Here is a 27,336-nt window from a genome sequence, read left to right on the forward strand (position 1 = left end):
GGGGGAAAGTTGTAGATCTGAGGCTATGAAAATCGAAAAAAAGGGTAGAAACTGGTTCAGATAGGGCACATAGGATTGCACGGAAATTTCACAAATTTGTCAAATGTTGACATTACTTAAAATTCCAAGTTACATGCAGGCATAAGCAAAGGAATCCGCTCTGACGGAAACAGCCAAATTCTAATTCGTCTTCCATAAGAGATCTGCTAGTTAGATTACTCCACCCGGATGTCCATGAGAGATCCATTAGTCAGATGACTCCAAAAACTTGAGCTTTTAAATAGAGCAACATCCACTAAACGTGCTCAAAGCTCTTTACAAAGGTTCCCTGACAAATAGCAACACGTAACATGTAGAAAGAGAAACGACGCCAGTACGGCGTTATTACATTTTTTTTTCGGAAAGAGACAACGCCGTTAACGGTCAGGTACTCATTTTACACCCGAGTACGGTGAGAGAATGTGAGTAAAAAGCCTTTTCCAAGGACTCAACTATAAGCCGAGCGAGACATGAACCCAGGACTTTCCGATCTGAAAGCAAGTGTCATGCCACTAGACCACAAAGTGGCACTCCAACCAGTTCTCCTCGAGAGTCCAATAGTTATGTTTATTTGTTTGTTTGTTTTTAAGGGTTTTACGGCGCTTGCAACACATTTAGGTAATATCAGTGCCAGTGAAAAGGGAGAATATGGTATCGTAAAAAGTTCTAGAATTACAATTAAAGCACCAAAGAAAAGGTAAGACAAAGGGATATGGTACGAATAGGGAATTGGTGTAGATTCCAAGAGCACACCATCCATGTACTTAGTTTGAGATCACCTAAAAGTCTCATCCAGACATGAGCACAGTTCCCTACCAAGAGGAATACACTCAAATGCTTACATTATAAATTCAATACAACAAATATAATAATAATACATAACAAACAGATGATTTACAAGGAAAAAATTATAATCTCCAATAACAATAACTATGCATTTGACTGTTTCCCTCCCAGCTAGGACTCTACCCAGGGCCAGGACAAAACCAAGTAATATCATTCCAAGACAAAGACAGAAAACATGTTGGAAACAGATATAGGGGATAGAAGACACAGTAAGTACCTCCTGGCCCACTATGGGAGGTCAGGAACCCCACCCATGTTTTTAAAATGTTTTTTAGGGTTTTAGGCTTGCAACACATTAAGGTCATACCAGCGCCAGTAACAAAGGAAGAAAATGGGATAGTAAAAAGTTCTAGAATTACAATTAAAGCACAAAATAAAAAGTAAGACAAAGGGGAATTAGTTCAAATAGGGAACAGATGTAGATTCCAAGAGCACACCGTCAAAGTACTTTGTTTGAGATCACCTAAAAATCTCATCCAGACCCAAGCACAGGTCCCAACTAAGAAGAATACACTCAAATGTTTACCAATCATATAATATAATATGTAAACTAAACATAGCACAATGCATATCAGAGAGATGATTTACAGGGGAAAAAATATCATCTCCCAAAACTATAACTATACATTCGACTGTTTTCCTCCCAGCCAAGGAACTCCGGCAAGGATCAGGACAAAACTAAGTAATCTCATACCAAGACAATGACAGTGACAGGAAACAATTGGAAAACGGGTATGGGGGATAGAAGACACAGCATGTACCTCCCTGTCCTCTATGGGAGGTCAGGATCCCCACCCAGGAACCCCACCCAGAGAGTCCATTAGTTAGAGGGCTCCTACCAGAGATCCATGGGAGTCCATTAGTCAGAAGACTCCGTTCAGAGGTCCGTGAGGGTCAACTAGTCAGATTACTGAACCCATATTATGTCCATGAGAGGTTCATTAGTCAGATGACTCTTCCCAGAGGACCATGTGAGGTCCAATGGTTAGAGGACTCGACCCAGAGGTCCAATAGTTAGAAGACTCCATCCAGAGGTCCATGAGAGGTCCAATGGTTAGAGGACTCCATCCAGAGGTCCATGTGAGGTCCAATGGTTAGAGGACTCCACCTAGAGGTCCAATGGTTAGAAGACTCCATCCAGAGGTCCATGAGAGGTCCAATGGTTAGAGGACTCCACCTAGAGGTCCAATGGTTAGAGGACTCCATCCAGAGGTCCATGAGAGGTCCAATGGTTAGAGGACTCCATCCAGAGGTCCATGAGAGGTCCAATGGTTAGAGGACTCCATCCAGAGGTCCATGAGAGGTCCAATGGTTAGAGGACTCCATCCAGAGGTCCATGAGAGGTCCAATGGTTAGAAGACTCCACCCAGAGGTCCAATGGTTAGAGGACTCCACCCAGAGGTCCAATGGTTAGAGGACTCCACCTAGAGGTCCAATGGTTAGAGGACTCCACCTAGAGGTCCAATGGTTAGAAGACTCCATCCAGAGGTCCATGAGAGGTCCAATGGTTAGAGGACTCCACCTAGAGGTCCAATGGTTAGAAGACTCCACCCAGAGGTCCATGAGAGGTCCAATGGTTAGAGGACTCCATCCAGAGGTCCATGAGAGGTCCAATGGTTAGAGGACTCCATCCAGAGGTCCATGAGAGGTCCAATGGTTAGAAGACTCCACCCAGAGGTCCAATGGTTAGAGGACTCCACCCAGAGGTCCAATGGTTAGAGGACTCCACCTAGAGGTCCAATGGTTAGAGGACTCCACCTAGAGGTCCAATGGTTAGAAGACTCCATCCAGAGGTCCATGAGAGGTCCAATGGTTAGAGGACTCCACCTAGAGGTCCAATGGTTAGAAGACTCCACCCAGAGGTCCATGAGAGGTCCAATGGTTAGAGGACTCCATCCAGAGGTCCATGTGAGGTCCAATGGTTAGAGGACTCCACCTAGAGGTCCAATGGTTAGAAGACTCCATCCAGAGGTCCATGAGAGGTCCAATGGTTAGAGGACTCCATCCAGAGGTCCAATGGTTAGAGGACTCCACCTAGAGGTCCAATGGTTAGAAGACTCCATCCAGAGGTCCATGAGAGGTCCAATGGTTAGAGGACTCCATCCAGAGGTCCAATGGTTAGAGGACTCCACCTAGAGGTCCAATGGTTAGAGGACTCCACCTAGAGGTCCAATGGTTAGATGACTCCACCCAGAGATCCACGACAATTCCCTTAGTCAAATATCTCTTTCCAGAAATTGAGCTTAGATTCACAATGATCAGTCTTTGTACAGTTCACATATTTTAAGTTTAACAGATTAATCTGTGCGGCTAAGTGGTCTGGTGGTATGACACAAGCCTTCAGGTTTGGAATGTCTAAGGGTTGAGTCCCACACGGTGTGGCGCATAGATAAGTCCTTGTACATGACACTGGCCACTAAACATGTAGTACGAAATATGACGCCTTTTCAATGATATTACAATAATTTTCATAAAGAGACAATGCTGTTAACGGCCAGGAACACATTTTATACCTGAGTGCCGGGAGCGGACATGAGTAAAGAGGAACCACAATATGCCGCTCAGCGTGGTAGTCGAGCCCAGGACCTTCCGATCCGAAGGCAAGTTTCATATTACGAGACAACATAACCGCACTTACTGCTTAATCTTATCCTTAGGGAAAATCATAATATTAACGTGTTTTACATTTTCAACGACAAAAAATAACTGTCTTTATGCCACAAAACATTTGAAAATATCGTGCTAGAACGAAAAGAAATTGAATGTATTTAATAGTGATATCAAGAATCTATATTTCGTTTTATCACTGTTTCATGTAAATAATAATAGTAATAATAATAATAACAACAACAATAAAAAAAAAATTAAAAAAAAAAAAATAATAATAATAATAATAATAATAATAATAATAATAATAATAATAATAATAATAATAATAATAATAATAATAATAATAATAATAATAATAATAATAATAATGATAATGACAATAATAATAATAATAATAATAATAATAATAATAATAATAATAATAATAATAATAATAATAATAATATAATAATAATAATAATAATAATAATAATAATAATAATAATAATAATATAATAATAATAATAATAATAATAATAATAATAATAATATAATAATAATAATAATAATAATAATAATAATAATAATAATAATAATAATAATAATAATAATAATAATAATAATAATAATAATAATAATAATAATAATAATAATAATAATAATAATAATAATAATAATAATAATAATAATAATAATAATATAATAATAATAATAATAATAATAATAATAATAATAATAATAATAATAATAATAATAATAATAATAATAATAATAATAATATCCGAATCTTCATGCCTTTATAGAGGAAATAGTTGTAAATAGGTGAGTAGCGTTTCGTAACATAATTTTTATTCTAAGACAATACACTATTGTTGATTATAGTGTTTTAAATCAATGTGCGGATTTTGGGCAAATGTCGCAGGCGAAGTAGGATAAAGTTGGCGGATTTTGGTGGACTTCTGGTATAAAGTTGGCGGATGCAAAGACATCTGGCAACACTGACCTTGACCTTGAGTGCTGGGTCGAGTTTGAAACGATCAAATCGAGCGGGTTTTCGATCGAGTCCTCTAAAATCGAGTCGGTTTCGGGCGGGTTTCGAGTCAGTGACGTCATCGAGCAGTGATTCGTTTGAAAAAAAAAACACGAGCAACTCGTTTGCCACAGGAAACTTCACATACCCCTCCCTCTCTTATGTCTGTGGCTGGCTTGACTGCAGCTGGTTATGATGGGAGCTGCCAGATGGCCAAGTTCAAAATTGGTTACTAAGAAACGCTTTTCTATTATTATTCATTTTTTAAAAAAAATCTTTTATTTAAAAAAAATGAAAAGATAAGTTTATCCAACTGTAGTCGATTGTTTTGTTAATCAAAACAAATGAGTTTTTCAAGGGAGTCAGAATGCTTGTGGTGTTGGGCTATTTGGGGTCTATTTGACTACTTGGGCAAGAAGAAATCTGGCTGTCTGGCAGCCTTGATTATGATCGTTCGTCGCATCACACACACATACACACACACACACACACACACACACACACACACACACACACGCCATCAAACAGTTGTTGATGGTGAAGGGTTGAGACCCCCCCCCCCCCCCCTCCCACCACCATCATCCCGCTGTCACCTTAACATTTCATATTTATGTCGCGCCAAAAGTTGTCGGCCGCCCCCACCTCCCATAATTTGTCACTGGTCGTCATCGCCTCTTGTGTGTGCGGGAAAGGTCGTGCCTTTCATTTCATTATTTGAAAAATAAATGAACAAGAATGGTGTGTTTTTATTAGGTAGGTAGATAATAATAATATTTAGCAGGTTCCACACCCAGACACACACGGATTGCCCGGACACGATGATAACGATGCCGACGACAATGGATGACGATGATGATGATGATGATGATTATCGTGTTTCTGTTTAAAAAATGAAATACTTTAGCAGGTTCCACCCCCACCCCCCACACGGATAGACCGGACCCGAAGATGATGATTGTGGTTTTGCTGGCTGTTACGGCTGTGATGAGGATGATGATAATGATGATGATGATGATGATGATGACGATGGCGCAGATGGTGATTATTTGTTCGGTCGCTCAGTGGTACGGTGTCTCTTGTCACAAAATCAAGCCTTGTCAATGGCCGGATGAGTGACAGTGATTGTTGAAAATTGTGATCCAGACGTTAAGTCCGTGTGTCAGGCACTTGACTCAGGTGTGAATGTATTCTTATCTTATAAGCAATGACGGGTATTGTAAAGAGCTTTAATACAAAAAGACTCCAAACAGCGATCGGTACCTACTGTACGAAATGGATGTATGGTCGATATGGCGTGCCGGAGGAATAAATTAAATAAAATATTGTGAAGTTCATTGAGCATGGTAAATCCTTGGAAATGCGCTTTGAACTAATACACCTGCTAGACAACTCCGATTCCATATAAACGACTGATTAATGTTCCCATATATAAACTATAGTTAGCTGAAAATCTTTCTTTGTCGGGACTCCAAAAGTATGGAACGAATTAGACAAAGAAATCAAAGGGTCTTTTAGGAGCACTGATTGATTTTAGATTGATTATTACATTGAAATGTGTTGATATTTATTTTATCCATTATTATTAGGGTGGTGGTGGTGGTGGTGATGATGATGATCCCGCTGATATGATGGTGATGATAAATAAATTAAACATAATTCCCTTTATTCATCCCATAGGGGAGATTCGTCTTTCGGGTCTATTCTAAGGGAAGACTGGAATAACCCAAGCGATAGCCGCAGTGCAGCGCCGCAAATTTAGTTAGGGCAAGGTGACTTGCTCAAGACCACTCAGCGGCGGGTGATCGAACTCGGTACCTTTCGGGTGCCAACCAAAGACCGTACCGCTGCCCCTGATGATGATGATGATGATGATGATGATGATGATGATGATGATGATGATGATGATGAAGATGATGATGATGATGATGATGGGAACTAACAAAGAATACACAGGCATCTAAAATTGAAACATTCCATATTCAAAGCTAATGTTTTACTTTAAAAAATTGAGCTTTACAATATCCACTAAATGTGATCAAAGCGCTTTGTAAAGGGGTCCCCGGTCAACAGCAACATTTAATATGTAGGACGGGACATGCCGCCTGTTAGGCGATATTACAATTTTTCAGACAAAGACAACGCTGTTAACGGCCAGGTACTCATTTTACACCTGAGTACGGTGAGAGAATGTGAGTAAAGAGCCTTGTCCAAAGACTCAACTATGCACCGAGCGCGAGGCTCGAACCCAGGACTTTCCGATCCCAAAGCGGGTGTCATACCACTAGACCATTATAATGCACGAGAGCCATGGTCGACTAGAGTACTATAGGTACGTCATGACTAGACCACATAGCCGCACTACTGTAGGAGTGTTCATTGATAGATGGATGCGTGTGTGTCATAGAAATAGCCTTAGTGTGTGTGTGTGTGTGTGTGTGTGTGTGTGTGTGTGTGATAGTCAAACTTTAGTAGGTTTAATGAAGTCTTGTCACACACGCGTGATACACCTATACGAATTTCCCTGCCACTGCCACCCAGACACACTAACATCTGACAAGGAGTGAGGGCTGTGGAAGAACCACAGACTACCGTGTGCAAACATTGGCGATTGGTATCGGATGGCAAACTGTGATCGTTTGAATTTGAAATGATTCGAAACACTCGTTACCCCTCCGCTCGCTCGAATCCTGATCGTCTCAAGCTCGTCTCACGTGTCAAGATCGTCTCAAGCTCACAACCCGCTTGATCGTTTTACGATCGAGTGATCGTTTTACTAACTCGCTCTTCCGGCATTGAGATCGAGCACTGACTCGTGGCTTGGCGCTCGGTCGTCGATCGAGTAAAAGCGATCAAATAACCCAACACTATCATTTAGTCAACATTCAACATCATTAGCGAAGTCTTTCATGACGGCGATAATAGGTATAAGGGAGCCAGTAGCAATCCAGTTTGAGTTTTAGGTGAGTTTCTAGTTGTTTTCTAAACAGTTATCTGGCGCCTGATGATTTATGACTGACAAAAGATCCAAAGTGAAAATACAAATTGAAAGAAATGCTAACGCTAGGACCTTTCGGAAGGAGTGAGTCCTTGGTAGTTGACGGTTCATCAACTGCCAAGGAGTCAAATTGGAACTCTTCAGCTGCTTGTGGTGATTTCAGTCGAGCCTCCATTTGCTAGCATACGAATCTCGAATCCCGTCACTTTCTACTTTCTTCCATCCATTCATTCCTTGTCAATCGTGAAAAGGATCGAGTCAACACTTGTTGGCATTTGTTTTTAATTTTTATGTCTTTTCACGAATTCCAAGACAAGTTAAAATAAGGCTGCGGTTATTCAGAGTCGACTCTGAATAACTGTCTACGGTTATTCAGAGTCGACTCTGAATAACTGTAGACAGTTGACTCTGAATAACTGTCTACGGTTATTCAGAGTCGGGGAGTCCACTCTGAATAACTGTAGACAGTTATGAGTGATGAACTTCCAGTTACCAACCACACGGTTTTTCTGGGGTTTTTTTCTTCTCTCCCACCTCTGTTTAACCCGACGGGAAAAAATCGTTTTACTTTTTGGTATTTTCTTGTCTCTTCTGTCATGGCAGTTTTTTTTTTTTGCATCGGTGATTTGCATTGCGGCCGCAAAATTTGCAATTTTTTGCAAATTGTCGAGATTTTGAAAAAAAAAATAAAAAAATTTAAATATAGTGGGGGCCGCGGATTTCTGGGATTTGTTTTTGTCATGTCAAACATTTTCTGCTCAGTGGTAGTTCAGGGGGGAAAAAACAATAATATGCCTTCTATCATTTTTGACACCTCTGCTCAGTTGCATGAATTTTGGTGACACTCCTTTATTTATGACGTTAGTCTAGACACGCTGGCGCCAAATGTCAAAGGCAGCACAAGACCCATGGTGGCCATGGATGAGAAGATGATCGAAAGGGAAGGGGATGGAGCAAATGGGTGTAAATATTTGTGTACTTTTTAGCTGTAACATTCATTTGGCGATTTTATAAGGTTTATAAGCGTGTCTTTTTTTTTCTTCCTTTTAAAGTTTTGGTTTGTTTTTGTTTGATTGTTCTGAATTTGTTAATAGAATTCATTACAACTTGTGTCTAATTATAAAACAATTAAAAAAAAAATCAATTCATTAATTCTCTCTCTCTCAGCCACCCTTCTATCTTCATATTATGTTTATAGATATCATGTGGTAATAGAGAGATAATAAATTAGGCTGATCGATTTAAGAAATGATTGTTTATAAGCTAATTTAAATTTGCTTTGTTGATGGAATATGTTTTGGAATTGATTAAAGATTCTTATTTATAAGCGACTGAAGTTGAAAAATCGCCAAGTTTTAAGAATTTGGCACTAAAATTGCCAAAGTCACAAAATAACCGTAGTAAACTGGTATCAAATTGAAAGAAACTCATCTCGCAAGAACTCAACTCGATAATTCGATAGGCTACTCGGCATGGTTATCCAGGGTCGACTCTGAATAACTGCCTACAGTTATCCAGAGTCGACTCTGAATAACTGCCTACAATTATCCAGAGTCGACTCTGGTAGTAAACTGGTATCAAATTGAAAGAAACTCATCTCGCAAGAACTCAACTCGATAATTCGATAGGCTACTCGGCTCTAAATATCTGTACACATGGTTATCCAGGGTCGACTCTGAATAACCATCTACAGTTATCCAGAGTCGACTCTGAATAACTGCCTACAGTTATCCAGAGTCGACTCTGAATAACCACTTCGTAAAATAATATCAAAACAAAAATTACTGTTGATTTCGGATTCAGCAAAAAACAAAACAACAGAATGACGAAGTGTCAAATCTCTGCCAAGTCCTCCTTGAAAGGAAATATATACTGCACATCGTCTTAATAAGGAACAATTAACGTAAAGCATTTGTGCAACAAGATCAATCCGTGGCAGTTAATAGTAAATAGTTGACGATTTACTAACTGGCCAAGGTCCGTGACAAAAAGAGGAAATATGAGAGAGTGAGAGAGAGAGGAGGAAATGACAAAAATCACTGTGATTATCCCCAGACACCTGTCTGGGGATAATGAAAACGCTGTGATTATCCCCAGACACCTGTCTGGGGATAATGAAAATTCGTTATCCCCAGACACCTGTTTGGGGATAACCAAATTCGTTATCCCCAGACACATATTTGAAACTCCGCTCTTTTTTTAAACAATTATCCACATTCCAGAATATGGAATGTTCCCGAATGCACATAGAAAAAGGAAAGTTGATAAAATATCTATAAAAACATAAAATTAACCAACATTAAATCAGTTGTTACTACATATACACAATATGCGTAGACTTCAAAGTGGGTGGCATGGCCGAATGGTTTAGTCGTCTGCCCTGGAAGTTTTACCAGAATCGACGTTATGGGTTCGAATCCTGGTTCCGCCACTTTTTTTTTTTTTTTTTTTTTAAATTCCGTCTTCTTTTTACAGAACGGTGCAAGGGATAAATGTCCCACCCATCCTCCCCCCACCTTTTTTTTTTTTTTGGCGCGAGTCTATTATTTTCTCCTTTTTGTTTGACCTTTTGTTCCGTTTCTGAGCATGAATTTCTTAAAATTGTTTATACTTTTTTAAAATTGTTTGTATTTTTCTCCTCTATCTGACCATTTGGTCGCTCTCTGAATATTTCTGTTTGTTTGCTTATTAATTATTTATCCTTTTTAGACACTTTTTGAGATCGGAGTGGGGACGAATATGACAATTTGCTAGAAACTAGAAAGGAACTCTAAGAGAGAGAAAGAGAGAGAGTTTTAAAAAAAGAGGTGGGTGGAGGATGGATGGGACATTTATCCCTTGCACCGTTCTGTAAAAAGAAGATGGAATGTAAAAAAAAAAAAAAAAAGGGGCGGAACCAGGATTTGAACCCGCAACATCAATTCTGGTAAAAGTTCCAGGGCAGACGACTAAACCATTCGGCCATGACACCCACTTCGAAGTCGACGCATATTGTGTATGTAGTAATAACTGGTTTAATGTTGGTTAATTTTATGTTTTTATAGATATTTTATTAACTTTCCTTATTTCTATGTGCATTTGGAAACATTCCATATTCTGGAATGTGGATAATTGTTTAAAAGAGCGGAGTTTCAAATATGTGTCTGGGAATAACGAAATTTGGTTATCCCCAGACACCCTGGGGATAATGACAGCCTAATGAAAATTCGTTATCCCCAGCCATATATTTGAAACTCCGCTCCTTTAAACTCCAGATCTATTAGTCAGAAGCCTATGGTCAAACATGAAGACCTTAAAGCCCTCTGAGAAATCTTAGATCCCACGATTCAAAATTGTTAGCATCTCCTCAAACTAAGCTTAAGTATTTTGGTGATAGGTCTCTTATGAAATTTGGAACCACGATTTGGAATGATCTCCCTCAATCTGTGAGATTCTCGAGCTCAATAGAAATTTTCAAAAAAGCCCTGAAAACATATCTTTTCAGGAAATATTTACTTAATTGAATTTTAAATGTATTGTATGCGACATTTATATTGATGATGTATTGATGCCCTTTTATGCTCTTAATTGTTTTGATACCTTGGTTGAATTTTTTTGTTTTTTGTTTTTTAAAGCGCTTTGAGGTTTCGACAAAAGGCGCTATATAAATATGCTTATTATTATTATTATTATTATTATTATTATTATTATTATTATTATTATTATTATTATTATTATTATAAGCCAAACTGTCAATTTTGATTTCTGTCTGTATTGATTCCAGCTGGTCATGCCAGTCTTGCTAGAGATTCGACTGTGAATCAAACAATGAGAGATGTGGGGGAAGGACACACTAGACGTGGAGAAACAGCTCGCTGCTCTTCTGGGAATCAAACAAGAAGCTGAATCACCGACTGCTGGTAAGAATAGCATGTGTAGGGATCTCTAGCCGTAAACAATCGTACGGCTAGTGACCTTGGCAATGGTCATTCTTACTTCCACTGTGCCTCGTCCCAAACTGACCCGGCTCATATAAAAGCTGAGTGGACCTCTCGACTCTTCTCTTATTCTTACTCCTATTCGACAGACTACAGACATAAAACACACTTTACACTTCTTCCAATAAAATACGCCTAGATTCAGGGTAAGCTATATTTTTATACTTTAACTTTATCTATTTAATATCTAGTTTTTACTTAGTAATTCCGTGATCACCGGCCATCTGGACCCATCCTAGCCATGGAGTCCTACAGCCAGAATACCGAGTTCTGGCAATCACGGTAGTTACTACACATGCAAGGATGTTTTGACAATGGGGATCCTAATTGCTCATTCGCTTCACATTGATCCAGGGTGCAGTTGAGATTTTTGTGTCAACCTTCTGCCCACCCAGCAGTGACTAGGTAGCTGGGTCTGCTAGACCTGGACTAGCATTCTATCCAAAGGGTAGCAAGCATTTGCTATTGTCCATTTCACGCAATAGAAACCGGAATAAAATCTGACTCCATGAGCCATATTTTTTATGTTGAGACAACATTGTGCCAAAGTAACCATTTATTGGTGTTTATGTTACGCTTCAAACCAAATTTAACAAAAAATTCATTGGGATCAATTTGAGCTTTTATATAGTCATGTACAAAATAAACTAGACAGTTTGTATTTGCTATTATCTCACATCAAAGAAAACTTGTTGCTATGTGGTTTATATTTTCAAAAAGTAGATACACTTTTCTTTCTGTTGATGTATAGCATGCTTTTATTGACACAAGTGAGGAGCAGATGGGGTCGGTCTCAAAGTTACATGTAAATGTGTAACAAAAATATTTCATATATTTATTTTACATTAACATTGCCGGGCAGCTGTTGCATACCAAATTACACATTTAATTTGTCGTAGGCTCAGTGAGCATTTGAAATGTATTTACCCTTACTTCGACCGTAGCTGGCCTCCTTTATAATAAATAAATAAAAATAAAATTCCCTTTATTCATCCCATGGGGGAGTTTTGACTCAAGGGTCTATTCGAATGGAAGACTGGAATAACTCGGGTGTCAGCCGCAGTGCAGCGCCGCAAATTGAGCTAGGGCGAGGTGACTTGCTCAAGGCCACACAGCGCAGCGGGGGATGATCGAACTCGGTACCTTTCGGGTACGAAGCAAAGCCCTTACTGCTGAGCCATGCTGCACCAAGTTGCTCAACTAAGATTGGTGCATGAACACCAGGACTGGGATCAGAATTTGTGGGACGGCATTTTGGTTAAAGATGTAGGCAGATCATTTTTTGAAGTTATCCCAAAGACAAATGAGTTTTGTGCTTTCGAAGTGAACGTTTCATTGACGAAACCAACTTTGAAGTAACAAATTGAGGATTTGGATTTGTAATGGTATGGGCAGGGATGAAGTTCAGACCGATACATCAGCAATGTTCTTGAACCAATCGTTGTCCTGTTTATTCAGAATCAGAATAATCAAGAGAGGGGCCATTCCATGTCAAGTGGACCAAATTTTAGGAAATTGGGAACCACACCCCCTTTGATTTTCCTCAAACTTGGCTCAATTGAAAATACTTAGGAGACACGAAGTAATCCAAATTTTCAGTTCAGAATATGGATATTAGAATTTTTACAATTTTTTGAGATTTTGCGTTATTCTGCGAAAAATTATGGTTCCAGACCCATTTTTTTATATATTATGTTGGACCATATGTTATGTATTGATATACAAATCATCAATGACGAAAAATGAAACATTAAAGTCATAAAAAGAAATATTGAAAAAAATTCAATTTTTTTTTTTTGCCAAACAGCATGAGGAGCCATATTCAAGGGCAGATAACTCCAAAAGTTGATTATTATTTTAATTTTCCTTCAAATCATTGTAATCTATGCTAAAAGTTGTACAGGAAAAATAATAATGCGAAATAATTATTTTTCTTCGAAATATATATTCTTCTTCGAAAGCTCTCACACGACTGCACTACCTCCTCTTCTTCTTCTTCGCCGTCTTCTTCTTCTTCTTCTTCTTCTTCTTCTTCTTCTTCTCTTCTTCTTCTTCTTCTTCTTCTTCTTCTTCTTCTCTTCTTCTTCTTCTTCTTCTTCTTCTTCTTCTTCTTCTTCTTCTTCTTCTTCTTCTTCTTCTTCTTCTTCTTCTTCTTCTTCTTCTTCTTCTTCTTCTTCTTCTCTTCTTCTTCTTCTTCTTCTTTCTTCTTCTTCTTCTTCTTCTTCTTCTTCTTCTTCTTTCTTCTTCTTCTTCTTCTTCTTCTTCTTCTTCTTCTTCTTCTTTCTTCTTCTTCTTCTTCTTCTTCTTCTTCTTCTTCTTCTCTTCTCTTCTTCTTCTTCTTCTTCTTCTTTTCTTCTTCTTCTTCTTCTTCTTCTTCTTCTTCTTCTTCTTCTTCTTCTTCTTCTTCTTCTTCTTCTTCTTCTTCTTCTTCTTCTTCTATAAGAATTAATCCAAATAAACGAAAGAATCAGCTTAAACATTTAACACAAACGCAGCTTTCCGTGTCAAGCACGAGATACACATCCTTCAAAAGGGTAGGAATTGTTCTCTTCCTTTTCATTTTACAACTAACTCAGACCTGGGCCCTCGAATAATTGGGATTTTTTTTTTGGTACCATAAAATAAGGACCTCGTTATAAATAAGTAGGGGAAAGTGACATGATTTGACTAGTCAATTGACGTGTCAGTGTCATGTCTGTGTTGTGTCCATATTTTTGTCCTGTTGTGTCCATTTTCGCGTGTTCAAAAACTTCCGACAATTTTTTCACCAACCATTTACAGGCCTGCAGTCTAGTTTCTTTTGTAATGACTATAGAGTGCAATATCCGCTATAACAAGATATGAAGTGAGTAGAAAAGTGCCAGAAGACAATAGAGAATAAAAAAAAATTTCGCGGTGGTGGTGGGGTTTGAACCTGCGACCTTATTGGTACGACAACTCCGCCTGGCAGGTGAGAGCGTGGCTCTACCGTGTGAGCTATCCACGAACACAAAAATATTCGTTTCAAACCCAAGTCATATTTTCTAGAGACCTCTCTCACCCACTTCTTGGAGATCGCAGGCTCGCTCGCGCACAGCCATCACGAAGTTATTTTTGACCAGCAGTTAAGCTTAATAGCCAATATTCTCAACACAAACAGATAACATGGAAACGATTGAGACATTGAGTATGCTCCGGTATATGGGGTGAATTTTTAATTCAGAAAAGTGAGTGGAGCAGGCACTTATGTTGGTAACAACAAGATATGAAGTGAGTAGAAAAGTGCCAGAAGACAATAGAGAATAAAAAAAATTTTCGCGGCGGTGGTGGGGTTTGAACCTGCGACCTTATTGGTACGACAACTCCGCCTGGCAGGTGAGAGCGTGGCTCTACCGTGTGAGCTATCCACGAACACAAAATATTCGTTTCAAACCCAAGTCATATTTTCTAGAGACCTCTCTCACCCACTTCTTGGAGATCGCAGGCTCGCTCGCGCACAGCCATCGCGAAGTTATTTTTGACCAGCAGTTAAGCTTAATAGCCAATATTTTCAACACAAACATATAACATATCCGCTATAGGTGCTCAAAGAACATTACATGAGGTCTCAAGCCAACTGCAAAATTGATTTGAATTGAATAAATTGTTTAGTGGCGTTAAAAATATAAGATACAAATACATCTTTTAAATTTACTAGTATTTCTTGTTTTTTAAAAATTCAACATAACAGATACATTTGATTTTCTACTAATCTTTCTTTTTTTCTCTTCTAGATTATGCTGGTATATACCACAAGTTTGTAAAGTATTATTATTATTATTATTATTATTATTATTATTATTATTATTATTATTATTATTATTATTATTATTATTATTATTATTATTATTATTATTATTATTATTATTATTATTATTATTATTATTTATTATTATTATTATTATTATATTATTATTATTATTATTATTATTATTATTGTTGTTGTTGTTGTTGTTGTATTATTTTTATTATTATTATTATTATAATTAGTTTTTTTTTTTGTTTCTTTATCATTCTTCTTCTTCTTCTTTCGGCTTATCCCGCATTTTGAAGGGTTGCCGTAATGAATGCCACATCTCCATGCATCTCGGTTCATACCATCATCTTCCTCCCAGGCCCAATTCTTTCATATCATTCTTTACCTTATCAAACCATCTAGTCTTTGGGCGCCCCTTTTTCCTCTTTCCCACCAATTGTAAGTCCAATGCTTTTCTTCCCACGTACTCCCCCCCCCCCCCCTCTCTCCCTCTCTCATCTCTTTATGTATCCAAACCATTTCACTCTGTCATCTCTCATCTTTATTGATACATTCTTCACTTCAGTCAACCCTCGAATTCGTTCATTTCTCACTTTATCTTTTCTTGTTCAGCCAGGTGACCATCTCAACATCCTCATTTCCACCACCTCAACTCTGTTATCTTGTTTCTTTGTTGTAACTGCTGTCTCTAGTCCATATACCTTTGCTGGTCTTACAACTGTTGTATATATTTTCCCCTTCAGCTTTGCCTCTCTTTCATTTCTGGTTTCATCCATTCATTCATTTATTCTGGCTTGAGTGAGTTTTAATGCCAGGATTGGATGCCCTTCCTCAGCAACCACTCCCCATTTATCCGGGCGTGTGACCAGCGGTCTCATAAGGTGCTGGGCTGGGTTTGTTACTTTATAATTATTATTATTATTGTTTATTATTATTATTATTATTATTATTATTATTATTATTATTATTATTATTATTATTATTATTATTATTATTATTATTATTATTATCATTTTTAGTGCCATTATGCACTGTAAAGTTCAAGGCCCGGATGTGTTTTACGGTACTTGCAATTCGCCTGAGTTATACACACATCCTGAGTTATACACACATCCTGAGTTTTACACACATCCTGAGTTATACACACATCCTGAGTTATACACACATCCTGAGTTATACACACATCCTGAGTTATACACACATCCTGAGTTATACACACATCCTGAGTTATACACACATCCTGAGTTATACACACATCCTGAGTTATACACACATCCTGAGTTATACACACATCCTGAGTTATACACACATCCTCTGTGGTGGAGTCACTTGATTTGAAGTTTAAGAGATTAAATTGGACAAAAGTCATATTACAGAATTAATAGATTCCCCTTTATTCATTCCCAAGGGGAAATTTTTCTTTAGGGTCTATTCCAAGGGAAGACTGGAATAACCCAGGTGTCAGCCGCAGTGCAGTGCCGCAAATTGAGCTAAGGCTAGGTGACTTGCTCAAGGCCACACAACGCAGCGGGTAGTCGAACTCAGTACCTTTCAGATACGAAGCAAAGACCGTACTGCTGAGCCACGCAGTCCCATGAATTGGGCATTATCTTAAATATAGGTGAGCCAGAAGACAACAGAGAATAAAAACTTTGCGGCGACGATGGGGGCTCGAACCTGCGACCTTACTGGTATAACTACTCCGCCTGGCCTGGGAGATCGTGACTCTACCGTATGAGCTATCCACGACCCCAAAACAAGGTCGGTTCAAATTCTAGTCTATCAAGAACCACTCTCTTCCCGACTTCTTGAGGTCACGGTTAGTTGGCCAGCATTTAAGCTTAATAGCCAATATTCTCAACACAATACACGAGAATTTGAAACGACATTTCTAGGGGGGGGGGGGGGGGGGGGGCGTGGATTGCTCATATGGTAGAGTCACGATCTCCCAGGCCAGGTTGTATCAGTAAGGTCGCGGGTTCGAGCCCCCATCGCCGCCACTAGGTTTTTATTCTCTGTTAGCTTCTGGCACTTTCCTACTCACTTCATTTCTTGCTATTATCAACATAAGTGCCTGCTCCACTCACTTTTCTGTCTTAGATAAATGTTTGCAACCCTTGATGTGACTGACAAGGTTTGTAATGTACGAAGACAATATCAGAAAATTTATTGGTTTTAGATTTTAAATATAAATTCTGGGTGGGGTTCCTGACCTCCCACAGTGGGCACGGAGGCACTTTCCCCCTTTATCTTCTTTCCAACATGATTTCTGTCTTTGTCTTGGGATGAAATTACTTGGTTTTGTCCTGGCACTGGCTGGAAGGGAAACAGACAAATGTATAGTTAGCTTTGGTAGATGATATTTTTTTTCCTTGTATTGTAAATCATCTCTCTGTTCTGCACTGTATTAAATTTTATTTACATGGTATAATATATGTTTCGTGAACAGTTGAGTTTATTCATCTTAGTGGTGACCTGTGCTTGTGTCTAAATGACACTTTTGCGGGTGGTTGGATGGGAGCATCACCCTTGAATCATATATACCTATGATGTTCGCATGGGTGAACGATCCGATAGTGATGTCGTTTCTTCTTCTCTTTACTAGCCTATCCTGCTTCTTTGATTTGTGATTGTAATTTTGACAGAGGATATTTTTTTTTCTGTAAATCTTCTGCCTGTTTGTTCTTGGTTATTTATAATTTAGCTTATGATATCTTTAGGTTATGATTTTGATTTACATTTGTACTATTTTTGTTAGATTGCTTGTTTTTTTGTTTCAGCGGTCTCTCATATAACCTCAATTGTGTTGGAAGAGACCTAAAGCAACAAACAAACAAAACAAAATAAATGACACTTTTAGGTGATCTTAAACTAAGTACTTTGATAGTGTGTTCTTAGAATCTACATTTGCTTCCTATTTGAACCAATTCCCCTATGTCTTACCTTTTCTTGGGTGCTTTAATTGTAATTCTAGAATTAAAAAAAAAAATTTCTAATCCCAGGCCATCCTACCTAATGACCCTCTTAATTAGTATCAATTTTATTAGGTTTATTATCAAACATTTTAATAATAATAATAATAATAATAATAATAATAATAATAATAATAATAATAATAATAATAATAATAATAATAATAATAGATCTTTATTGTCCATAAATATGACAATTTGTCATTTAGTTACACTTGTTGTAACGTTATAAGATAACTATAACATTGAACAGATATTTCACTCCTACTTATTCTGTCTCTCTCTCTCTCTCTCTCTCTCTCTCTCTCTCTCTCTCTCTCTCTCTCTCTCTCTCTCTCTCTCTCTCTCTCTCTCTCTCTCTCTCTCTCTCTCTCTCTTTTCCTTTCATGCATGCGTTATACAGAACATAAGCATATTCATTTCGTTTTCAATTTGTTACAATTGTGGCAATTCGACACCAAATATTATCATCATTATCAATTGGTCAATTAATCTAACATTAAATGAATTAATCAGTCAATCAGTCAGCGAATCAATCCTTGGTTTTGCTGTACTATATAAAATATTCAACATTTCAACTTGTTTCGTGTCAGTAGCAGTAGAATGGCTTTACGTCATTGACAGCTTCTGTATCATCCGTTATCTATCGGATTTCTTCATATTTTTCATTTGTATTTTTTTTTTTTTAAATAAACAATGAGATATTGAAAGGTAGGATTATTAATTGTAATTCTAGAAGTTTTCACCAACCCATTTTCTTCCTTTTTACTGGCGCTGATATGATTTTAATGTGTTGCAAGCGCCATAAAACCCTTAAAAACAAAAACAAACATATTATAGATTTTAGGATAGTAAATAATTTAAAGAATTCTAAAGAAATTGACAACTAAAGCAAATTTTGATAAATATATTTATTTTTTTTACTATAACTATAATTTTAAATGTTAAATCACCCTACTTTTTATAGTTCAAATCTTTGAAAATAATTTTTTGAGTAAAGAAAGGAGGAAACTCTTGATATGTTAGCGACATCGGTGACTGATGCAGTAAAAATAGATGGAGAAATTGCAGTATTTTCCGAGAAATATATGCAGTTACATACAGGCACTCGTCTGATTTTTAAATTCAACTGTATTGTAGATAATAACATAGACACTGGGTGGGGTTCCTGGCCTCCCATAGTGGGCAAGAGGCACTTACTGTGAATTCTATCCCCTTATATCTGTCTTCCAACTCACTCTCTGTCTTTGTCTTGGATGAGATTACTTGGTTTTGTCCCGGCCCTGGCCGGATACTCTAGCTGAGTGGGAAACAGTCAAATGTATTGTTAGTTTTGGGAGATGTTATTTTTTTTTCCTTGTAAATCATCTCTCTGTAATGCATTGTGTTATGTTTTCTTTATATTATATACGATTTGTAGAACATTTGAGTGTGTTCCTCTTAGTGGGGACCTGTGCTTGTGTCTGGATGAGACTTATAGTGATCTTAAACTAAGTACTTTGATAGTGTGCTCTTGGAATCTACACCTGTTTCCTTCCCCTTTGTCTTATCTTTTCTTGGGTGCTTTAATTGTAATTCTAGAGCTTTTTACTATCCCAATTTGTTCCTTTTTACTGGCGCTAATATGACCTTAATGTGTTGCAAGTGCCGTAAAACCCTTAAAAACAAAAACAATAGATGGAGACAGACGTGCTCTGTGTTCCAATCTCTACACTTTGTCCGAGACAATTTTTTGTGCCATCGCCTTTAATGTCTGGTGGAAGAGTGGTGAAATGATGGCAAATCCGAAGGCCAAGGTCAAATTTTGGACTCATGATTAGGCCCTACCAAATATTCTAAATTATCATTGGAATCATGGGCATTAGTGAAATCTTAAGTAAGGTTTGAAAGTTTCTCGTATATCAAGCTGTGAAAAATTGTTTTATATAGATTTGCTAGCACTGCTCGATGATAAAAATTTAGCCTATTGCTTAAAATGAATAAATTACTTTTATCACTATTATTATTATTATTATTATTATTATTATTATTATTATTATTATTATTATTATTATTGTTATTATTATTATTATCATTATCATTTATTTATTTATTTATTTTCAGCCTGCTTTTTTGTGGTTTGTATTTTTTTTTTTTTTTTTTTTTTTTCTATTGGAAAATCTACTGTTATAAATGTTTCTAAATGTTTATGATTCTTATTTTGCAGATTGCAACGATGTAGATGTCGATAACAACGACGTAGATGTCGATAACAACGACGTAGATGTGGATAACAGGAACAATCTTGTGGCCGAGAGACTCCATGATGGCTTTGAGATTGAAATCGACATCGATCAAACAACTGACAATTGTGTCGAATTCCCTCGAGTTCCAACAACTGACATCAAAGATACTGCTGATACAACTTCAGGAAAATCTTCAGCATCTCAGAATACACCTGATATAGATTTCCATGGACATGTAGAAGAAAAGACTGTGAGAAAAGGAAAGAAATTGTATAATTCTCATGACAAAAGTATTCCTTCAGGTTCAGGATTGAAGTCGAATGTTCAAAGTCAAAATGGAAGGAATTTCCATGACATTCCTATGGGTGAAATTTCATCTTGTAACGATGAATTGAAAAGCCCCATCCTTTTATATAAAGAAGAGAAAAAGACTACAGAATTACTTTTGGAGAAGTCAAGCATAGAAAGTGATAAAATTCATTTTTTGGAAAATGAATGTCCCATTTGTGGAAAGATGTTAAGAAATAAATATGCCTTGAAAGTTCATTTGTATACGCATACTGGAGAAAAGCCATATAAATGTCTTACTTGTGGAAAAGCTTTTAGTCAAAATATAAGTTTGCGTCAACACTCAAGAAGCCATTCTGGAGAGAAGCCATTTCAATGTCATACTTGTGGAAAAACATTTGTTCGATATAAGTGTTTGCGTCAACACTCATTCAGCCATTCTGGACATAAGCCATATAAATGTCAAATTTGTGGAAAAGGTTTCTCTCAGAACTCCAGCTTACGTGGACACATAAGTATTCACTCTGGAGAAAAACCGTTTATATGTAATATTTGTGGAAAAGGTTTTTCCCAGCATTCAAACTTGTCTAGTCACACAAGAATCCATTGTGAAGTAAAGCCATTTAAATGTCTTGACTGTGGAAAAAGTTTTGCATGCAGTTCAAACTTGCGTGCTCACTCGAGAATCCATTCGGGAGAAAAACCTTATCAATGTCTTACTTGTGGAGAAAAATTTATTCGAAAGGAACAATTGCTTGGTCACTCAAGAGTCCATTCTGGAGAAAAGTCATATAAATGTAATATTTGTGAAAAAGCTTTTTTCACACAGTCAAACTTGTGGAGTCACAAAAAAGTCCATTGTGAAGAAAAGCCATATAAATGTCTGACGTGTGGAAAATCTTTTTCTAGCAGTTCAAACTTGCACGTTCACACAAGAATCCATTCGGGAGAAAAACCACATCAATGTCTTATCTGTAGTAAAGCATTTATTCAAAAGGCACACTTGCTTATCCACTCCAAAACCCATTCAAAAAAAACAAAACAAAAAAAACATTCTGGAGAAAAACCACCTTAAAACGATTTACTCATGAAGAAATATCTTCTGGCAGTTCAAACTTGATTACTGGCACAAGAAGCTATTTGGGAGAAATGCCATGTTTCAATGTCTTACTTTGGGAAAAGCACATTTTGGGGTATTCAAACTTGATATCGTAACAAGGTCTCTTGAGAAGGACTATAAACTGATGTACTTTTTTTTTTTTAATATCAAAAATTGAGCTTTTATATCGCGCAATATCCACTAAAACATGCTCAAATCTATTTATAAAGGGTCCCTGACCAACAGCAACACGTATCATGTAGAACGAGACATGACATCTGTTCAGCGATATTACAATTTTTTCCGACAAAGACAACGCTGTTAATGGCCAGGTACTCATTTTACACCTGAGTACGATGAGAGAATGTGAGTAAAGAGCCTTTTCCAAGGACTCAACTATGCACTGATCATTGAACCCATGACCTTCCGATCCGAAAGCAAGTCTCATACCACAAGACTACAAAACCATACATTGTTGACTTTTAGTCCCACTCTCCTTATTATAATAATGGCCCGGCAGATGCTCTTAAATCAAAAGTCCGCCTTTTTACAGATGACACAATTGTATACTTGATAGTAAAATCACAAGACAAGAAGATGGAGCACATCTGCAACACGCCCTTGAGAAACTGGCGGCTTGGAAACAGAGGCACCGCATGAAGTTTCATCCAGAGAAATGCAATGTCATTTCCATGTCTAGAAAGGAATATTCAATTCCACGCGAGTACAAGCTACACACACAAGCACACTTTAGAGTTAGAGCACATAACATCAAGTCAAATATTGAGGAATAACTATAAAATGGGACGAGCGCTTCCACAACATCACAACAAAAGCAAATGGGACCCAGGGTTTCATTTGAAGAAATTTAAAGATTAAATCAACAAGCCTAAAATCATTAGCTACAAGCCATTAGTTTGAATACGCAGGCACTGTTTGGGAGCCAGGCACAAAACACCTTGTTGATAAACTGGAGGTAGTACATTGACGAGCCACTCGTTTTGTTTTGGGAAATTACGGTATGGGAAAACATTGTGTGAGCAGCGTGATTGATCAACTAGAATGGAAATTGCTCCAAACTAGGAGGAAAGCAGCACGTCTGCCCACGATGTATCAGATAAAGAACAACCTGGTGGTGATTTCAAATCCTCACCTACGAACATCTAGGACTTCTCACATGGACAGTTTCACCCCCCTGACATCCACCAAAGACCTCAGAAAATTCTCATTTGACTACAGAGCCAATTCTCATTTTACTACAGAGCCATCACAGATCGGATCAATTTACACCTGGAACTTGTATTATCTGCACCCACTTTAGATTTGATTACAATGCTTTTACATCATTGCTGAATTTTAACTTTATGTTCTTGTTCATGGCAAAATCTTCATGAATGAAGGTGGACAGTAAAGAACGATTCAGATTCATTGTAAATCTTCTTGTGTAGTTTTCTGGTGTCTAGCCTTGAATGAAGCGACATAGCTCATTGATAACAATATTAAACGTATTCGTTGTTGTCATTATTATTTTGAATGGTATTATCTTATGAGAGTTCCACTCCTAGTTGTCAACGGATGTGTATTATATTTTGTCAAAGGATGGATGCGTATTGTGTTTTGTCAAAGGATGTGTCCTATTGTGTTTTGTCAAAGGATGTGTCCTATTGTGTTTTGTCAAAGGATGTGTCCTATTGTGTTTTGTCAATGGATGTGTCCTATTGTGTTTGTCACAGGATGTGTATTATGTTTTGTCAATGGATGTGTATTGTGTTTTGTCACAGGATGTGTATTATGTTTTGTCAATGGATGTGTCCTATTGTGTTTTGTCAATGGATGTGTATTGTGTTTTGTCAATGGGTGTGTATTGTGTTTTGTCACAGGATGTGTATTATGTTTTGTCAATGGATGTGTATTGTGTTTTGTCAATGGATGTGTCCTATTGTGTTTTGTCAATGGATGTGTATTGTGTTTTGTCAAAGGATGTGTCCTATTGTGTTTTGTCAAAGGATGTGTATTGTGTTTTGTCAAAGGATGTGTATTGTGTTTTGTCACATGATGTGTATTGTGTTTTGTCAATGGATGTGTCCTATTGTGTTTTGTCAATGGATGTGTATTGTGTTTTGTCAACAGGGCCTGATTTAGACTTAGTGGGGCCCCTTTATAACTCAGGATAGTGTCTGAGCCAAAAACAAATTTCTGATAATAGAATGACATACAAATAATAAGCGCGTATACAGTACGATATTAAATTATAGTAACTATTAAAATAAGCTATTCTAGTGTAAAAAACTTACATGTTAAAATGTTTTTTTCCTTGCCTTTGTCAGAGCAAAGTCATTAATAATGTCATCAAATGATAGGCTGTGTAGTTTGTCGCTTTCAATGCACATGAGACTGAGGGAACATAGTCTATCTTGAGCCATTGTTGATCTGAATTCGTTTTTAATCCTTTTTAATTGTGAAAAAGATCTTTCTCCAGAGCAATTTGCAATCATCATACTTAAAAACATTCTCAAAATTGCCTCTACGTTAGGGAAAGCTGATTTGACGTGATCGTTAAATATTACTTTGTACAAATCCTGGTGCGTCATACTATAATGTTCCGTTGAACCAGAGGCCTGACTTTGTCTAATGTATTGGTGAAAATGCTTCACTTCTCCCACAAGGTTCATGTCAACATCTTCAGGATAAGCTTGGTATAAGGCACTGACCCCTACACGAATCTCTTCTTCTGTAGCAATTAATTGCGTTAAGAATGAGAACTTGTTGGCAGCATCACTATACACAGAGGCTCTTTGTGCTAGATTCGACTCTAATGCATCAATCACGGGTATAAATGAATTGATTCTAAATCTGTCTCTGGGCTCGATATTCTCTAAAGCATCACCATCACCATTGCTGGGTTTTCTTCGATTTCTGGGATTTTTAAAGTCAACATCCGGCAATTTTTCTTTAGCTTTTTCTACAAAATGATCGAACATATTCCTACAACCTTTGACAAAGTCCGAAAGAGAAGCATATAAACGTCTAAACTAATTGATGGGTCCTGGAGGGATTGACTTGTCTTGTGAAATTCCTCTAGCAAGTAACTCCACAGATACAGCTTTACCATAAATTCCAACTCTTCCATTTTATTTGTAATATTCATGGCTTGATTTCTTGTGTCCCCCTTTTGTGTAGTATCGGTATAAAGCTGCTGCAACGCAGAGATAATCTCGTTATAACTCGCAAGTATTGCTTGTATTGCTGTTGAATGGGCTTCCCATCTAGTTTGAGATAACGATTATGGAACTTTTGCACCATCTTTGTAAAAGGATAATAATATGGCCCATCTATGTGTGGATGATGAAAAAAAGTTGTATATTTCTCGAATGATTCCAAAAAAATTCACAGCATCCAAACAGCAGTCAACAGCTGCTCTACCAATCAGATTTAGGGAATGACCAGCACATGGAATAAACATGGCATACTTGTTTGTCTGCAGTATAATTTCTTGCATGCCCTTGTATTTGCCAGACATGTTGGCGGCATTATCGTACGACTGTCCTCGACATTTGGTGAAGTCTATTTTGCATTCGTCTGTAAGGTAGTTAAGAACCAATTTAGCCATATTTTCTCCCGTATGACTACCCATCTCTAAGAAAGTGAGAAAACGTTCAATAGGCAATCCATCGTCTGGCGAAACATACCTCAAAATGACAGTCAGTTGGTCAATATGGGATCGGTCGGGAGTGGAATCTACTGATAAGCTGAAGTACCCACCAGTTCTTAAATCATCCAGAATTGAGGTTCTTACCTTGTGAGCCATTATTTGAATGAATTCATCACATGTAGTTTTTGATAGATAAGAAGTGACGCCCGATCCTTTATTCCCAAATTTTTTTTTCTCTGGGTATTTGACTCCTCTCCTAAAAACACATTTTTTTAGACCAGGTTCGTCTGCCAAGTTTGTTTCGTCAAAATTCAGAATGTTAGATGGGTCAACATCCTGAAGAGATATCCTCAGTCTCGAAAAATACTTTTTTCTGTCCTCAGCACGAACTTCCGCACGGCTCCTCTTAATGTTCTGACAAAGTCTGTCAGAAAGGATTTCATGGCGCTTGATGAATAAATGGAGCCAATCAGAACCAGGGATGTTATTTTTAAACGCTGGTACGGTCCGATTGATGTGTTTCAAGTGCAGAGATACCATCATTCTAATTTCATTCTTATCAAGTGGCATTCCGTAGTCTGCACACGTGACGATATTTTGTGCCATGTCTTCTTCCTCCTCATGAGTGAACACAGTTGGTCTACCACAATCTTTTTTATGACGACCGTTAATTTTGTTGTACAGGGTCCGAAAAGGAATGTTGTGTCTTTTGGCGACTGCTCTGACGCTGTCATGCTCGCATTCATTCACAGCTTGAAGAAGAGTTTCCTCGCTGTAGTCTTTATATCTGTTCATTCACAGCTTGAAGAAGAGTTTCCTCGCTGTAGTCTTTATATCTGTTCATTCACAGCTTGAAGAAGAGTTTCCTCGCTGTAGTCTTTATATCTGTTCATTCACAGCTTGAAGAAGAGTTTCCTCGCTGTAGTCTTTATATCTGTTCATTCACAGCTTGGAGAAGAGTTTCCTCGCTGTAGTCTTTATATCTGTTCATTCACAGCTTGAAGAAGAGTTTCCTCGCTGTAGTCTTTATATCTGTTCATTCACAGCTTGAAGAAGAGTTTCCTCGCTGTAGTCTTTATATCTGTTCATTCACAGCTTGAAGAAGAGTTTCCTCGCTGTAGTCTTTATATCTGTTCATTCACAGCTTGAAGAAGAGTTTCCTCGCTGTAGTCTTTATATCTGTTCATTCACAGCTTGAAGAAGAGTTTCCTCGCTGTAGTCTTTATATCTGTTCATTCACAGCTTGAAGAAGAGTTTCCTCGCTGTAGTCTTTATATCTGTTCATTCACAGCTTGGAGAAGAGTTTCCTCGCTGTAGTCTTTATATCTGTTCATTCACAGCTTGAAGAAGAGTTTCCTCGCTGTAGTCTTTATATCTGTTCATTCACAGCTTGAAGAAGAGTTTCCTCGCTGTAGTCTTTATATCTGTTCATTCACAGCTTGAAGAAGAGTTTCCTCGCTGTAGTCTTTATATCTGTTCATTCACAGCTTGAAGAAGAGTTTCCTCGCTGTAGTCTTTATATCTGTTCATTCACAGCTTGAAGAAGAGTTTCCTCGCTGTAGTCTTTATATCTGTTCATTCACAGCTTGAAGAAGAGTTTCCTCGCTGTAGTCTTTATATCTGTTCATTCACAGCTTGAAGAAGAGTTTCCTCGCTGTAGTCTTTATATCTGTTCATTCACAGCTTGAAGAAGAGTTTCCTCGCTGTAGTCTTTATATCTGTTCATTCACAGCTTGAAGAAGAGTTTCCTCGCTGTAGTCTTTATATCTGTTCATTCACAGCTTGAAGAAGAGTTTCCTCGCTGTAGTCTTTATATCTGTTCATTCACAGCTTGAAGAAGAGTTTCCTC

General features: G+C 37.6%; 2 protein-coding genes across 2 annotated transcripts; one reads left to right on the forward strand and one right to left on the reverse strand.

The window, feature by feature from the left end:
* Positions 1-7,193: 7,193 nt before the first annotated feature.
* On the forward strand, positions 7,194-23,263 carry LOC144960777 (uncharacterized). Its single transcript, XM_078894116.1, has 3 exons — positions 7,194-7,464; positions 11,263-11,398; positions 20,430-23,263. Exons 2-3 carry the CDS (start codon positions 11,314-11,316, stop codon positions 21,809-21,811), a joined length of 1,467 nt encoding a protein of 488 aa, XP_078750242.1. The 5' UTR covers positions 7,194-7,464; positions 11,263-11,313; the 3' UTR covers positions 21,812-23,263.
* Positions 23,264-24,132: 869 nt separating this feature from the next.
* On the reverse strand, positions 24,133-24,816 carry LOC144960435 (uncharacterized). The gene has a single exon (XM_078893517.1). It carries the CDS (start codon positions 24,814-24,816, stop codon positions 24,133-24,135), a length of 684 nt encoding a protein of 227 aa, XP_078749643.1.
* Positions 24,817-27,336: the final 2,520 nt, after the last annotated feature.

Source organism: Berghia stephanieae, chromosome 15 (genome assembly GCF_034508935.2).
Source record: "Berghia stephanieae isolate SIO BIC M18660-M18661 chromosome 15, UCSD_Bste_1.3, whole genome shotgun sequence".
In the NCBI taxonomy this organism is placed as follows: Eukaryota; Metazoa; Mollusca; class Gastropoda; order Nudibranchia; family Aeolidiidae; genus Berghia; species Berghia stephanieae.

Excerpts from the sequence above, each read along its gene's own strand:
- LOC144960435 (XM_078893517.1), bottom strand. The coding sequence starts at position 24,816 with ATGTTCGATCATTTTGTAGAAAAAGCTAAAGAAAAATTGCCGGATGTT.
- LOC144960777 (XM_078894116.1), top strand. The coding sequence starts at position 11,314 with ATGTGGGGGAAGGACACACTAGACGTGGAGAAACAGCTCGCTGCTCTT. Across the intron at positions 11,399-20,429 it reads AGCTGAATCACCGACTGCTG|ATTGCAACGATGTAGATGTC; the intron begins GTAAGAATAGCA and ends CTTATTTTGCAG.